Source organism: Aquarana catesbeiana, linkage group LG04 (genome assembly GCF_042186555.1).
Source record: "Aquarana catesbeiana isolate 2022-GZ linkage group LG04, ASM4218655v1, whole genome shotgun sequence".
In the NCBI taxonomy this organism is placed as follows: Eukaryota; Metazoa; Chordata; class Amphibia; order Anura; family Ranidae; genus Aquarana; species Aquarana catesbeiana.
The window spans coordinates 23,739,880-23,752,814 of record NC_133327.1 but is presented as its reverse complement, the minus strand read 5'-3'; the positions used below and the strand labels follow the sequence as shown (position 1 = coordinate 23,752,814).

The window sequence follows — 12,935 nt, the reverse complement described above, 5'->3', positions numbered from 1 at the left end:
ATGGAGAGGTGTGCCGAAGGGCTTTGCAAGGACCTGAAGGCGGGGCAGAGCGCTTCCGTCCTCGTTCACATTGGAGCGATTTTGTCATGCAATTTGACAGGTCAAATCACATGACAAGTCGCAGCCTATCGCCGGCGCTGCACTGATTTGCAAAAAGTAGTTCTGGCCACTTTGGGTGCAACTTCAATAGACATGAAGCCGCACAGATGTCTTTCAAGTCGCACCCAAAATGCGGCTTTGAAATCGTGCCATTTCAAATGAAGTTGCATGATTTCAATGCCGTGTCCTGTGTGAACGAACGCTCCCCCAGTCAAAGTTGATGAAGAATATTCTTTTTTTTTTTTTATTATTTGAAAAGAAATGAGAAAATATTCTTTTTACTTTTATATAATAATAAAAAAAAACAGCGGCTATCAAATACCACACACAAAAAAAAGCTCTGTTAGTGTGACAACAGCAAATAAAATGGCCTGGTCATGAAGGCGGAAAAGGTCAAGTGGTTAACTCACCTTGGCCCCCCTTTTAATTAAAAAAAAAAACCCAGAAGGGAGTATGGACCGCTATTTGTGGTGTGCCAATTATAAATGTCACTTCAGAAATAGCCCTCGGGTGGCTGTTGTGCCTGTTAATGCCTGTGAAATGAGCAGTCATCCGACAGCTCGGTTCCCATATCGCATGTTGTTATTTTTTTCACAATTGTCGGTCGTTTTTTGTTTATAGTGCAAAAAATAGAAACCGCATAGGTGTACCACCAAAATACCACCAAAAGAAAGCTCTATTTGTGGCTAAAAAAGGACATTTTATTTGAGTACAGCGTGGCACGACCACACAATTGTCAGTCAAAGTAACGCAGTGCCGTATCGCCAAAAAATGGCTTGGTTATTAAGGGGGTAAAACCTTCCGGAGCTGAAATGGTTAAGCTTTGACAAAAATACCTGGAAGCTGATTGGTTTCTCTGCAGAGCTGCACCAGATTTTTCACTCTCCGGTGTTAGTAAATCAATCCCATAGAGACAAAGTGGCGATCGGTAGTATAGGAGAGGAGGGGGAGGTGAAAGGGTCAAAAAGGATCTCACACCTCCACTCTTCCTACCTTGAATCTGCTACTGATTTGGAACCAGTAAATGATCTTTCATTCATTACCCCTTCTATATTGTAAGAAGAAGGGGGTGACCAATCACAGCTTAAAAATTATCTCCCAATCGCCACCCACTCTCAATCTGCTGCTAATTTAGAGCAAGTGATCGATTTCTTTATTCATTTTACCTTCCTCCATTATAAGAGGAGGGAGTGGAAGGGGGCGCTACCTGATGAAAACACTATACTGTTTACATTTCTGATCACTCTGACCAATCACAGGTTGAAAACAATCCCACAATCAATGAATGGGGAGCAGGTGTGTTAAATTTGGTTTTATCGCTCTCACTCTCTCATACTGGTCACTGGAAGTTCAACATACCACCTCATGGCAAAGAACTTTGAGGATCTGAAAAAAAGACTTGTTGCTCTACATAAAGATGGCCTAGGCTATAAGAAGATTGCCAAGACCCTGAAACTGAGCTGCAGCATGGTGGCCAAGACCATACAGCGGTTCAACAGGACAGGCTCCACTCAGAACAGACCTCGCCCAAAGAAATTGAGTGCAGGCGCTCAGCATTAGAGGCTGTCTTTGGAAATAGATGTATAAGTGCTGCGCAGCATTGCTGCAGAGGTTGAAGGTGTGGAGGGCCAGCCTTTCAGTGCTCAGAACATATGCCACACACTGCATCAAATTGGTCTGTATGGCTGTCGTCCCAGAAGGAAGCCTCTTCTAAATATGATGCACAAAAAAGCCCACAAACAGTTTGCTGAAGACAAGTAGACTAAGGACATGGATTACTGCAACCATGTCCTGTGGTCTGATGAGACCAAGATAAACTTATTTGGTTTAGATTGTGTCAAGTGTGTGTGGCGGCAACCAGACGAGAAGTACAAAAACAATTGTGTCTTGCCTTCAGTCAAGCATGGTGGTGGGAGTGTCATGGTCTGGAGCTGCATGAGTGCTGCCGACACTGGGGAGCTACAATTCATTGAGGGAACCATGAATGCCAACATGTACTGTGACATACTAAAGCAGAGTATGATCCTCTCCCTTCAGAGACTGGGCTGCAGGGCAGTATTCCAACATAACGACCCCAAAAACACCTCCAAGATGACCACTGCCTTGCTAAAGAAGGTGAGGGTAAAGTTGACGTGGATTGGCCAAGTATGTCTCCAGACCTAAACACTATTGAGCATCTGTGGGTCATCCTCAAACGGAAGGTGGAGGAGTGCAAGGTCTCTAACATCCACCAGCTCCGTGATGTCATGAAGGCGTCGAAGAGGACTCCAGTGGTAGCCTGTGAAGCTCTTGTGAACTCCATGCCCAAGAGGGTTATGGCAGTGCGGGAAAATAATGGTGGCCACACAAAATATTGACACTTTGGGCCCAATTTGGACATTTTCACTTAGGGGTGTGCTCACTTTTGTTGCCAGCGGTTTAGACATTAAAGCGGAGTTCCGCCCAAAAATGGAACTTCCACTGATAGGATTCCTCCCCCCCTCTGGTGTCACATTTGGCACCTTTCAGGGGGGAGGGGGGAGCAGATACCTGTATAATCCAGGTATTTGCTCCCACTTCTGGGCATAGATCGCCGCTGGCTCCACGGCAATCTACACCATGTCCAGCCCCTCCTCCATCCCTCCCGCTGTCTTCTGGGAGACACAGGTCCCAGAAGACAGCAGGGACCAATGAGGACGTGCAGCGCGACTCGCGCATGTGCAGTAGGGAACCAGGCTGTGAAGCCACAAGGCTTCACTTCCTGACTCCCTTACCGAAGATGGCTGCGCCTCCACCGAGAGCCGAGGGACAGATCGGCTTCGGGTGAGGACATTGCGGGCGTCCTGGACAGGTAAGTGTCCATATTTTAAAAGTCAGCAGCTGCAGTATTTGTAGCTGCTGACTTTTAAAAAAAACTATTTCACTGGAACTCCGCTTTAATGGATGTGTGTTGAGTTATTTTTGAGAGGACAGCAAATTTACACTGTTATACAAGCTGCACACTCACTACTTTACATTGTAGCAAATTGTAATTTCTGAAAAGATATACCGTATTTATCGGCGTATAACACGCACTTTTTTCCCCTTAAAATCAGGGGAAAATCGTGGGTGCGTGTTATACACAGATCCCCGCTATCTGTGATCTATCGGAGCGATCGCAGCCGACATTCACATAGCGTGTAGTTTTAAATATGGCGCTTCGGATGGACTCGGCGGAGCTGAACGAGCTCCGCCGAGATACACATAGTCGAGTGATCTCGGCTCTTTCCGGCGCCGCTCACAGTCCCGCCCTATGATGGACATAACACAGGTCCAATGGCGGGTCCGAACTCCGCGGCGCCATATTTAAAACTACATGCTATGTGTATGTCGGCGGCGATCTTTCAAGCGATCTGTCCAAGCATGTAATGGACACTGGGGGCAAAGCTGCACTGACCACTGGGGCAAAGCTGCACTGACCACTGGGGCAAGGCTGCACTGACCACTGGGGCAAGGCTGCACTGACCACTGGGGCAAGGCTGCACTGACCACTGGGGCAAAGCTGCACTGACCACTGGGGCAAAGCTGCACTGACCACTGGGGCAAAGCTGCACTGACCACTGGGGCAAAGCTGCACTGACCACTGGGGCAAGGCTGCACTGACCACTGGGGCAAGGCTGCACTGACCACTGGGGCAAGGCTGCACTGACCACTGGGGCAAAGCTGCACTGACCACTGGGGCAAAGCTGCACTGACAAGGCTGCACTGGCAATTCTGCACTGGGGCAAAGCTGCACTGACAAGGCTGCAATGGACACTGGGCAAGGCTGCAGATGGACACGATAAGGCTGCATTGATGGGCATTTTAATGTAAGTTTTTTTTCCCTTAAACTTCCCTCCTAAGTTTTTTTCCTTAAAATTCCCTCCTAAACTTGGGGTGCGTGTTATACGCCGGCGCGTGTTAAACGCCGATAAATACGGTAATAAATAATTGCAAAAATGTGAGGGGTGTACTCACTTTTGTGAGATACTGTATACTAGAATTTATGCAGCTGTAGACGCTGTACTGTAATGGTTATGATCAGGGACTTATAGTGGGTGGCGGGCAATCTGGCACTAACACACTATCTGCAAGGGTCACTTCCTGACATTGACGTCGCTAGTGACATTAATACAGTGATCAGAGATAATACTTGACACTGTACTAATTACACTGGCTGGGAGGGGGGGGGGGGGGGGTCAACATCTCAGGACAATCAAATGGTTGACTGTGTGCTTTGCAAGGAAAAGAAATAACCAGATCGCTGTTCTCTGTACAAAGTAAAGACAGAACGATTTGTGATCGGCCACAGCTGATCAGCTGACTTCGGCCAAAATCATTTGCTGAAATCAGCTGGCAAACTCGTGCTGTGTCCAATCACAGCATGGGTTGGCAGGGAGCATGTGCATGCATGCCGCCGACCCTGAAAGCACAAGCCAACGTACAGGTACGTGATTGTGCCTGCAACTGCCGCCCCCTCTCGCAGCATTGAACCAGAATGCTGACTGATGCTGTGCAAACTCACAACGCTTCAGTATCATCCAACTATGTACTTAATCCATATACATTTTCCAGGCCCCGATGAAGGGTGTTCTACCATCTAAAATGTGTGAGCTTTGCAAACAATCTTCCTTTGAAATAAACTTGTATTTAGATGTAAATATCAGTGTGGTACTTCAATTCCAGGTTCATTCATCACTGTCACAACCCTAGGTGATCATGAAAAACCTACGATGTGCCAAAGCTGCCCACCCAGCATTTGGATTCTCTACATTTGTACCACCACCAAATGCTAGATTACAACAATACTGTAAAATAAACATTCACTGCCTTGAAAAAAAAATCATACCCCTTGAACTTTTCCACATTTTGTCATGTTAGAACTAAAAAATGTATTTTATTGGGATTTTATGTGATAGACCGACACAAAGTGGCACATAATTGTGAAGTGGAAGGAAAATGATAAATGGTTTTCCAATTTTTTTTTTTTACAAATAAATATGTAAAAAGTGTGGCGTACATTTGTATTCAGCCCCCTTTGCTCTTATACTCCTAACTTAAATCTAGTGGAACCAATTGCCTTTAGAAGTCACCTAATTAGTAGAGTCCACCTTTGTGTAATTTATTCTCAGTATAAATGCAGCTGTTCTGTGAAGCCCTCAGAGTTTTGTTAAAGAACATTAGTGAACAAACAGCATCGTGAAGGCCAAGAAACACACCAGACACGGGTCAGGGATAAAGTTGTGGAGAAGTTTGAAGCAGTGTTAGGTTATAAAAAAAAGTTCCCAACCTTTGAACATCTCACGGAGCACTGTTCAATCCATAATCCGAAAATGGAAAGAGTATGACACAACTGCAAACCTACCAAGACATGACCGTCCACCTAAACTGACAGGCTGGGCAAGGAGAGCATTCATCAGAGAAACAGCCAAGAGGCCCATGGTAACTCTGGAGGAGCTGCAGAGATCAGAAGGGATAGAATCCACAGCTGACAAACAACCCTGTGAAGTTCACTTTACTGGCTCCATGCTGACAGCTCCCCCTTTGCACATTCCAGCACACTAGGAGTTAAGACAGTAGAATGTGCAAATGGGGGAGCCCAGGGAAACTGTCAGCACGGAGCGTGTACTAGGTGTAAGTATAGAGTACAAACTCATATGTACTCTACTGCTGTTAAAATAACTTTGTCTTAATGAATCCCGTGTTACAATACATTGTGCCCCATTGTATGTGCTTTTTAAAAAATATGCATCTACATACTGCTTTTTTCAGAGTGTTGCCACGCCGCTCATGTGACTGTCTGGCCCGCCTCTCTCCTCTCTAGTCTCTCTTCCCGGCTGACGTTTCGGGGGACTCTTAGCCCCGCCCACTGACTGTAGCTATCAGATCAGAAGTGGACACTGAAAAATGCAGTATGTAGATGAATATTTTAAAAAAAAAGCACATACAGTGGGGCACTTACTGTATTGTAGCATGGGATTAATTAAGACAAAGTTATTTTAACGCCAATAGAGTGCGCTTGGAGCGCTCTCTCAGAAGGGGCGGGGCAAGTCGGGATGACATCACCCGCCAATCGATTATGCCGCATCGGGGACTCCCGAATCTCGATGCATCGATGCTGCAATTATATTCCTCACCCCTAGTGTGCACAGGGTGTGCCTGGACACACATTAATCACCCTGTGAACATTAGCACTATACTGGTGGAGCTTGAAGGTTTGCAATAGTGACCCTGCCCATGCTCCAGGGGGCCCCTGTCACATATAGGTTTTGAAAAGGGGGGGGGGGCAATTACAAGAACTGATCTTTTATAGTGCTCTCCATGCAGTAGATTATACTCCTTTCCTTCCTGCAGCTTTCAGCTGCTGCATGGAGAGCTGTACAGGGTATCAGTTCTTGTAATCGGACCAATCACCACCTCCTGTGAACATATTAGTTTCCCCTCCATTGCCTGTTCCCCATGCAGCGCTGCAGGCTTCCCCCTGTCCTCTCCCACCGGCTGCTGCAGACACACATCTTCAGGATGGAGAGCGGGGAAGGGGTTGATAAATATGCAATTTACTGGCTCCTTCCTTTTCCAAATGAACACAGTGAGTGATCTGTACTGTGTTTTCTATGCTTCAGTTTATGAATGAACAGGAAAGCTGTGCAGAGCTCATCCTGTTCATTAATTCTGTGCAGCTGAGGCGGCAGAAAGGAACTAGGGAATGTTTCCTCAGTTCCTTTCTGTCTCAAAAGTGAGACTTCAGGGATCTATTTAGACACCTGATATTTTACCAAGACCCTGTTGTAAGGAATCACTCCCAAGTTAAGTCACAGTGAAGCACAAGGTAAGTACATAATTAAGGGGGATCTTTACAAGACCCTTAAAGTAAAAATCTTTGAAAATGTAAAAAATTAAGGGCATTTTCACGTGTGTTTGTGTATATACACACGCATCTGTATTGGATTTGGGGTGCACACCCTAATGCAATAGGCTGCGCACACCTATACTGTTACCACAAGGTTGGAAGAGCACAATTGTCCAAAATGTCTTTGTATGTTGTAGTATTATCTGTACCCTTCACTAGAAACCCCTGAACTCAGTCATTTGGGGGGGGGGGTGTCCACATGCTTTTGTCCATATAGTGTAGATATGATAGGTGTCCACAAGCTTTAATTTATATAGCCTAATAATATTTCTGTCCTGATATTGCATTCCTTCCTCAGATCCATCAATATTAACCTCATATGTTTCCCTTCAAACAGATGTCACCCTACACAACCATCCTGAGGAGCCAGTGAAGGTCGTACATGGCGGGCAGCCTCTTCCAGAGGTGCTGGTGGGAAGCCTACTGCGTTATTTTGATGAGGAAAAAGAGAGACAGGCTCAGTTAAGGAGATCGTTACCAACAATCGTTGCTGAGCCACAGCCGTTGGTGGTGGCAGACAACAGCGCTCATCACTTCTCCATAGACTGGGGTCTGCCTGGCGCAGCCAGCACTTTCCAGGACAGTCTGACCACCAGCGGGGTAAAACAGTACAAGTGTCCGCAATGTGAGAAGACCTTCCTGCGTAGCACACAGCTGAAAGAGCATCTGCGCACGCACTCCGGGGAACGCCCCTACCAGTGCCTAAAATGCCCCAAGACTTTCAACAGAAGCACCCAGCTAAAGGATCACCAGCGCACCCACACCGGGGAACGGCCCTTCCAGTGCACCGAGTGCGGCAAAACCTTCACACACAGCTCCAACCTCATCCACCACCGGCGGACCCATAGTGGGGAGAAGCCTCACAAATGTCACCTGTGTCCAAAGAGCTTTAGCCAGAACTCCGACCTCAACCGACACCAACGCACTCACATGGCTGGAGACCGCCCCCATCAGTGCACGCGCTGCCACCGGACCTTCATATATAAGTCTCAGCTGCGGATGCACAGTCGGGTGCATGTAGTGGAGGATATCCTGCGAGGTGTGGAAAGAGGAAGTGGAGGAGAGGATGTTGTCTTCAGTACACCGCCACTCTGATGGTTATCCTGTGCACCACGAACCGTGGCAGTTTTGCGTTTTAGTATCATATTTGGATGTAATCATTTATGAATAGTACACTAGGTAAAGTACTGCAGCGTTGGGTATTGATAAGAATAGTGGCCACCACTGTGTATGTGTCCTGTTCAAACAGTCCAGCACACAATAAAGGATTGGCAACAAGTGCCCAGAATTGACAGACTTACAGTTAAATTGTGTCCTGTCCCATGGATGGATGGCTAGAATGCACTCGGAATCAAAAACATATCAAAGACTACCACATATCCTGTCCAAGGTATCTCCTATTACTGTGTTTCCTGTCCCAAAGATTCTTTGCACTGTATCAGCAGCACTGGCCATCAGAAGCCATCTTCTTCTGACTGTAGAGCCCTAACAAGTCCACCACATAAAGAGAAAGTGGAAATCCATTCAGCACTATATGTGCATAATACAAAATTATGTGTACACTACGTGTGCATAATACATTTCTCAGCACTCAGCCCTGCTAGCAAACAAAGGAGACCCAAGTAAACTGGTCTCTTTTAAAAAAATAAATAAATAACAGAAGTCTAAGTTTTATACTTTTGCAAATGTACTAGATGATCTCATGTAATGCACGGTCTGTGAGAGCAAACTTGCCTGGAGGTTACACCACAGCTGCCTGTGCTACAACTAGTGTGAGATGCAGACTACACAGAGCAACTGAAGACCTTTTTGTGTGAGGTGCATGCTCTGTGTGAGATGCAGGCTTTACTAAGTGGTTGAGGACCTCTCCTCTGTGTGTTATGTAGGCTTCACTGAATGGTTGACGACCTCTTTGTGTGAGATGCAAGCTTCACAGAGAGCTTAAGGACCTCTCCTCTTTGTGATGCAGACTGCACAGGACAACTGAGGACCTCTTTTCTGTGTGGGATGCAGGCTTCACAAAGTGGTTGAGGACCTCTCTTCTGTGCGAGATGCAGGCTTCACAAAGTGGTTGAGGACCTCTCCTCTGTGTGTGGTGCAGGCTTCACTGAGTGGTTTAGAACCTCTCCTGTGTATGTGAGGCAGGATTCACTGAGTGGTTGAGGACCTCTCCTCTGTGTGAGATGCAGGCTTCATGAAGTGGTTGAGGACCTCTCCTGTGTGTGTGTGAGATGCAGGCTTCACCGAGTGGTTGAGGACCTCTCCTCTGTGTGTGCTGTAGGCTTCACTGAGTGGTTCAGGACCTCTCCTGTGTGTGTGGTGCAGGCTTTGCTGAGTGATTCAGGACCTCTCCTGTGTGCGTGACGCAGGCTTCACTAAGTGGTTGAAGACCCTTTCCTCTGTGTGAGATGCAAGCTTCACTGAGTGGTTGAGGACCTCTCCTCTGCGTGAGATGCAGACTGCACAGGACAACTGAGGACCTCTTTTCTGTGTGAGATGCAGGCTTCGCGAAGTGGTTGAGAACCTCTCCTCTGTGTGAGGTGCGGGCTTCACTGAGTGGTTGAGGATCTCTCCTCTGTGTGAGATGCAAGCTTTACCAAGTGGTTGATGACCTCTCCTCTGTGTTAGATGCAAGCTTCAACGAGTGGTTGAGGACCTCTTCTCTGTGTGAGATGCAGACTGCACAGGGCAACTGAGGACCTTTCCTCTGTGTGAGGTGCAGGCTTCACAGTGGTTGAGGACCTCTCCTCTGTTTGAGATGTAAGTTTCACCGAGTGGTTGAGGACCTCTCCTTTGTGTGAGATGCAGACTGCACAGGGCAGCTGAGGAACTCTTCTCTGTGTGAGATGCAGGCTGCACAGAGTGGTTGAGGACTTTTTCTCTGCGTGAGATCAGAATAAACGGGGTAGCTGATGACCTTTCCTCTGCCTGAAATCAGACTAAATGGAGTGGCTGAGGACCTCTTTTCTGTTTTGAGAAACAGACTAAACGTGATAGCTGAGGATCTCCTCCTCTGTGTGAGATCAGGACAGCTGAGGACCTCCCTCGGTGTGAGATTCTATCAAAACAAGATGGCTGAGGACCTCCCCTCCATTTTGAAATGCAGACTAAATGGGGTGGCTGAGGATCCCTCTTCTGTGTGAGATTCGGGCTGTACAGTGTGGTATCTGAATCTGTGAATTACATAATACATGAAACCTCTCCTCTGTGTGAGATGCAGATGACACAGGGTGGCTGGGGACCTCTCCTCTCTATGAGATGCACAATGCATGGCACCTCTCCTCTCTATGAGATGCACAATGCATGGAACCTCTCCTTTTTGTGAGATGCATACTGCACAGAACCAGATACAGATGACACAGGATGGCTGAGGGCCTCTTCTCTGTTAGATCCAGGTAGCACAGGTTGGCTGTGGACCTCTCCTTTGCATGAAACACAGGCTGCACGGGGTGGCTGAGGAGGTCCTCGCCTCTGTTTGAGATGCACACTGCACAGGATGTGCTGAGGACCTCTTCCCTCTGTGAGACTCAGACTAAATGGGGCAGCTGAGGACTTCTTTTCTATGTTAAAAAGAGAAAAACCACCATGGAGAGAGAGAGTTTCTCCAATATGTGTTGCCAACATCCCTAATTTTATATATAGGACAAAAAGTACCCACCAGTACTGTGGGACTTTATGGGCAAAACAGAAAAAAAGTATTTATCTTGATTTAAAACATTAGATAGAATTTATTAAGTTCTTAAAATTGTATTGGTCAAACATAACCATGAAAGTACATAGTATAAAATATAAACAATAATATATCAAACTCCTGAGGAGCTAATGAAAGGCATGGAGGTTACTTCTCGCTGAGTCCAACGCATTTTAGGAATGTAGAATTGTATCCCTTCAGGGGCATAGAGAAGAATTGGAGACACTCAGTGCCATATCATATGGAAAATAAGGTTTTCTTTAAAAAAAAAAAAAGGACTTCGCCCTGTGAGATGCATATTGCACAGGACTGCTCTGCTGTGTTAGATGCAGACTGCACAGTCAAGGCAGCTAAGGACCTCTTCTATTCGTGAGATGCAGACTGCACAGGGTGGTTGAGTTTTAAGCCAGCCATACATGGAGCAAAATTCATCCAGTTCTGCAGGGACGTTGTTATCCTCTGGTAGCTCTCCCGTATAATTTTCATTACCATATTCTCAGCATAGAACATCAGATTGAAATAACACTAAAACTTTTAAAACAAATGTATACCCCACAGAGAAGGTGACAGTAGGCTTGTGTAGGTAGCAGAATGTCTTTTAGACAAGTACAACTTCCAATGGTCATAGCCCAGTCTGAACTCTGCCCTACATCCCATGATCCAATGGGCATCCTTAGCTGCTGGGACAGAGTCCTGGGTCATCGCCTTGCATTGTGGGATGCTCTTAAAGTATATCTCCACCTCAAGGTAAGACAAGGGTGGTTTTGGGGTTTGTATAGGTAGTGAGAAGCATTTTAGGCAAAGGAGACACTGTCAATGCAGCTGTGTTTCCTCTTTCTTTGTGTTGTAATGGATTGTTTAAGGTCTCAGAAATACTACCGGTCCGTATAAGGAGCATTGAGCACGTCAATGGCTAGTAATGGATGCAGTGATGGTGACATCATTACACCGCTACAATCATTTAATCCCCCAGGGTTCAGTTGCACTGTAAAAGTTTTACTGGCACTAAGTATATATATTGTTTATATACAGTATTATAGTATATAGGATCACGTTATGTGGTACTTTTATGACTGCATACCTGATTCTCAGGCTGACACAACTGCATCCCGCTGGAAGACAATACAGATGTGCAGCAGAGAGGATGGACATTGACGTCTCCAGTCTTAATAAGAATAATACCCATCCTGCTTTTGTAGACAGGACCTCTTTTCTCTTGTAATTCTCAAATTTTTCACTCCTTTATATAATAGCCGGTTCTCAATGTGGTTTCGGCATTTGAAAACTAACTATCAACGGTCATTTATTTACTTTATTGGTTGACTTTGTTTTTGTCTATGCTGGACTGTATACATATGTATAATACAAGGACTGTATATAGCACCGTGGGATTCAGTGTCAGAGTATTAAAAACGGTATACAAGACTGAAATGTGTCTGTTTGAAATTCCCACTCACATGCAACACCTGAGCCCCTGGATCATAGCAAATTGTTATCAGAGTATAGCCCCTGCAGCATATCTGTAATTTAAAGCAGTACTCAACTCCTCCAACCCCCATGTTTTTTCCCACTTACCTGCAATGCTATACAGGCATACCCCACGTTTAAGTACACTATGGGGTTTATTTACTAAAGCTGGAAAGTGCAAAATCAGGCTCACTTCTGCATAGAAACCAATGAGCTTCTAACCCCAGCTTGTTCAATTAAGCTTTGATAATAAAACCTGGAAGCTCATTGGTTTCTATGCAGAAGTGAGCCTGATTTTGCACTTTCCAGCTTTAGTAAATAAACCCCATTGTGTACTTAAAAGTGCGGTATGCCTGTAGTGCTATTTAAAGAACATATTCACCTGCGCAGCTAGTCCAGCGTCGTCCTGCTTTAATCTGCTATTTGGGTGCCACACAATGGGACCAGACCGCCATCCTGGTCCTCTGCAGCTGGCTGCCTCTTCTGGATGCAGGCAGCCAGCTCTGACGTGCCAGACCACCCCTGGCCGCTCTTTGTGCCAATCCCGCAGCCTCCTGGGAGGTGTGATGTACTGTATGTATTCCAGGAGGCTGCAGAACCAGGCACAAATCATTCTGGCCTAGGTTGGAATGGCGGGCGGAGGTTATGGCTAAACTAACTTCCTTTTGGCAGTTCTGCTTTAATAAGTTTGCATTTACTCATACAAGTTCCAACTAAAGAGAAATCCAGTTGCTTTTGGATATTGCACTGTACACATAGTTGTTACCATGG

General features: G+C 46.1%; 1 protein-coding gene across 1 annotated transcript in view; it reads left to right on the top strand.

The window, feature by feature from the left end:
- LOC141139105 (zinc finger protein 324B-like) overlaps positions 1-12,122 on the top strand; it is a 43,737-nt gene extending 31,615 nt beyond the window's left edge. The window contains exon 6 of the mRNA XM_073624923.1: positions 7,344-12,122. Coding sequence (XP_073481024.1) covers positions 7,344-8,101 — 758 coding nt within the window. The 3' untranslated portion in view covers positions 8,102-12,122. The remainder of the gene's footprint in view (positions 1-7,343) is intronic.
- The last annotated feature ends 813 nt before the right edge of the window (positions 12,123-12,935 follow it).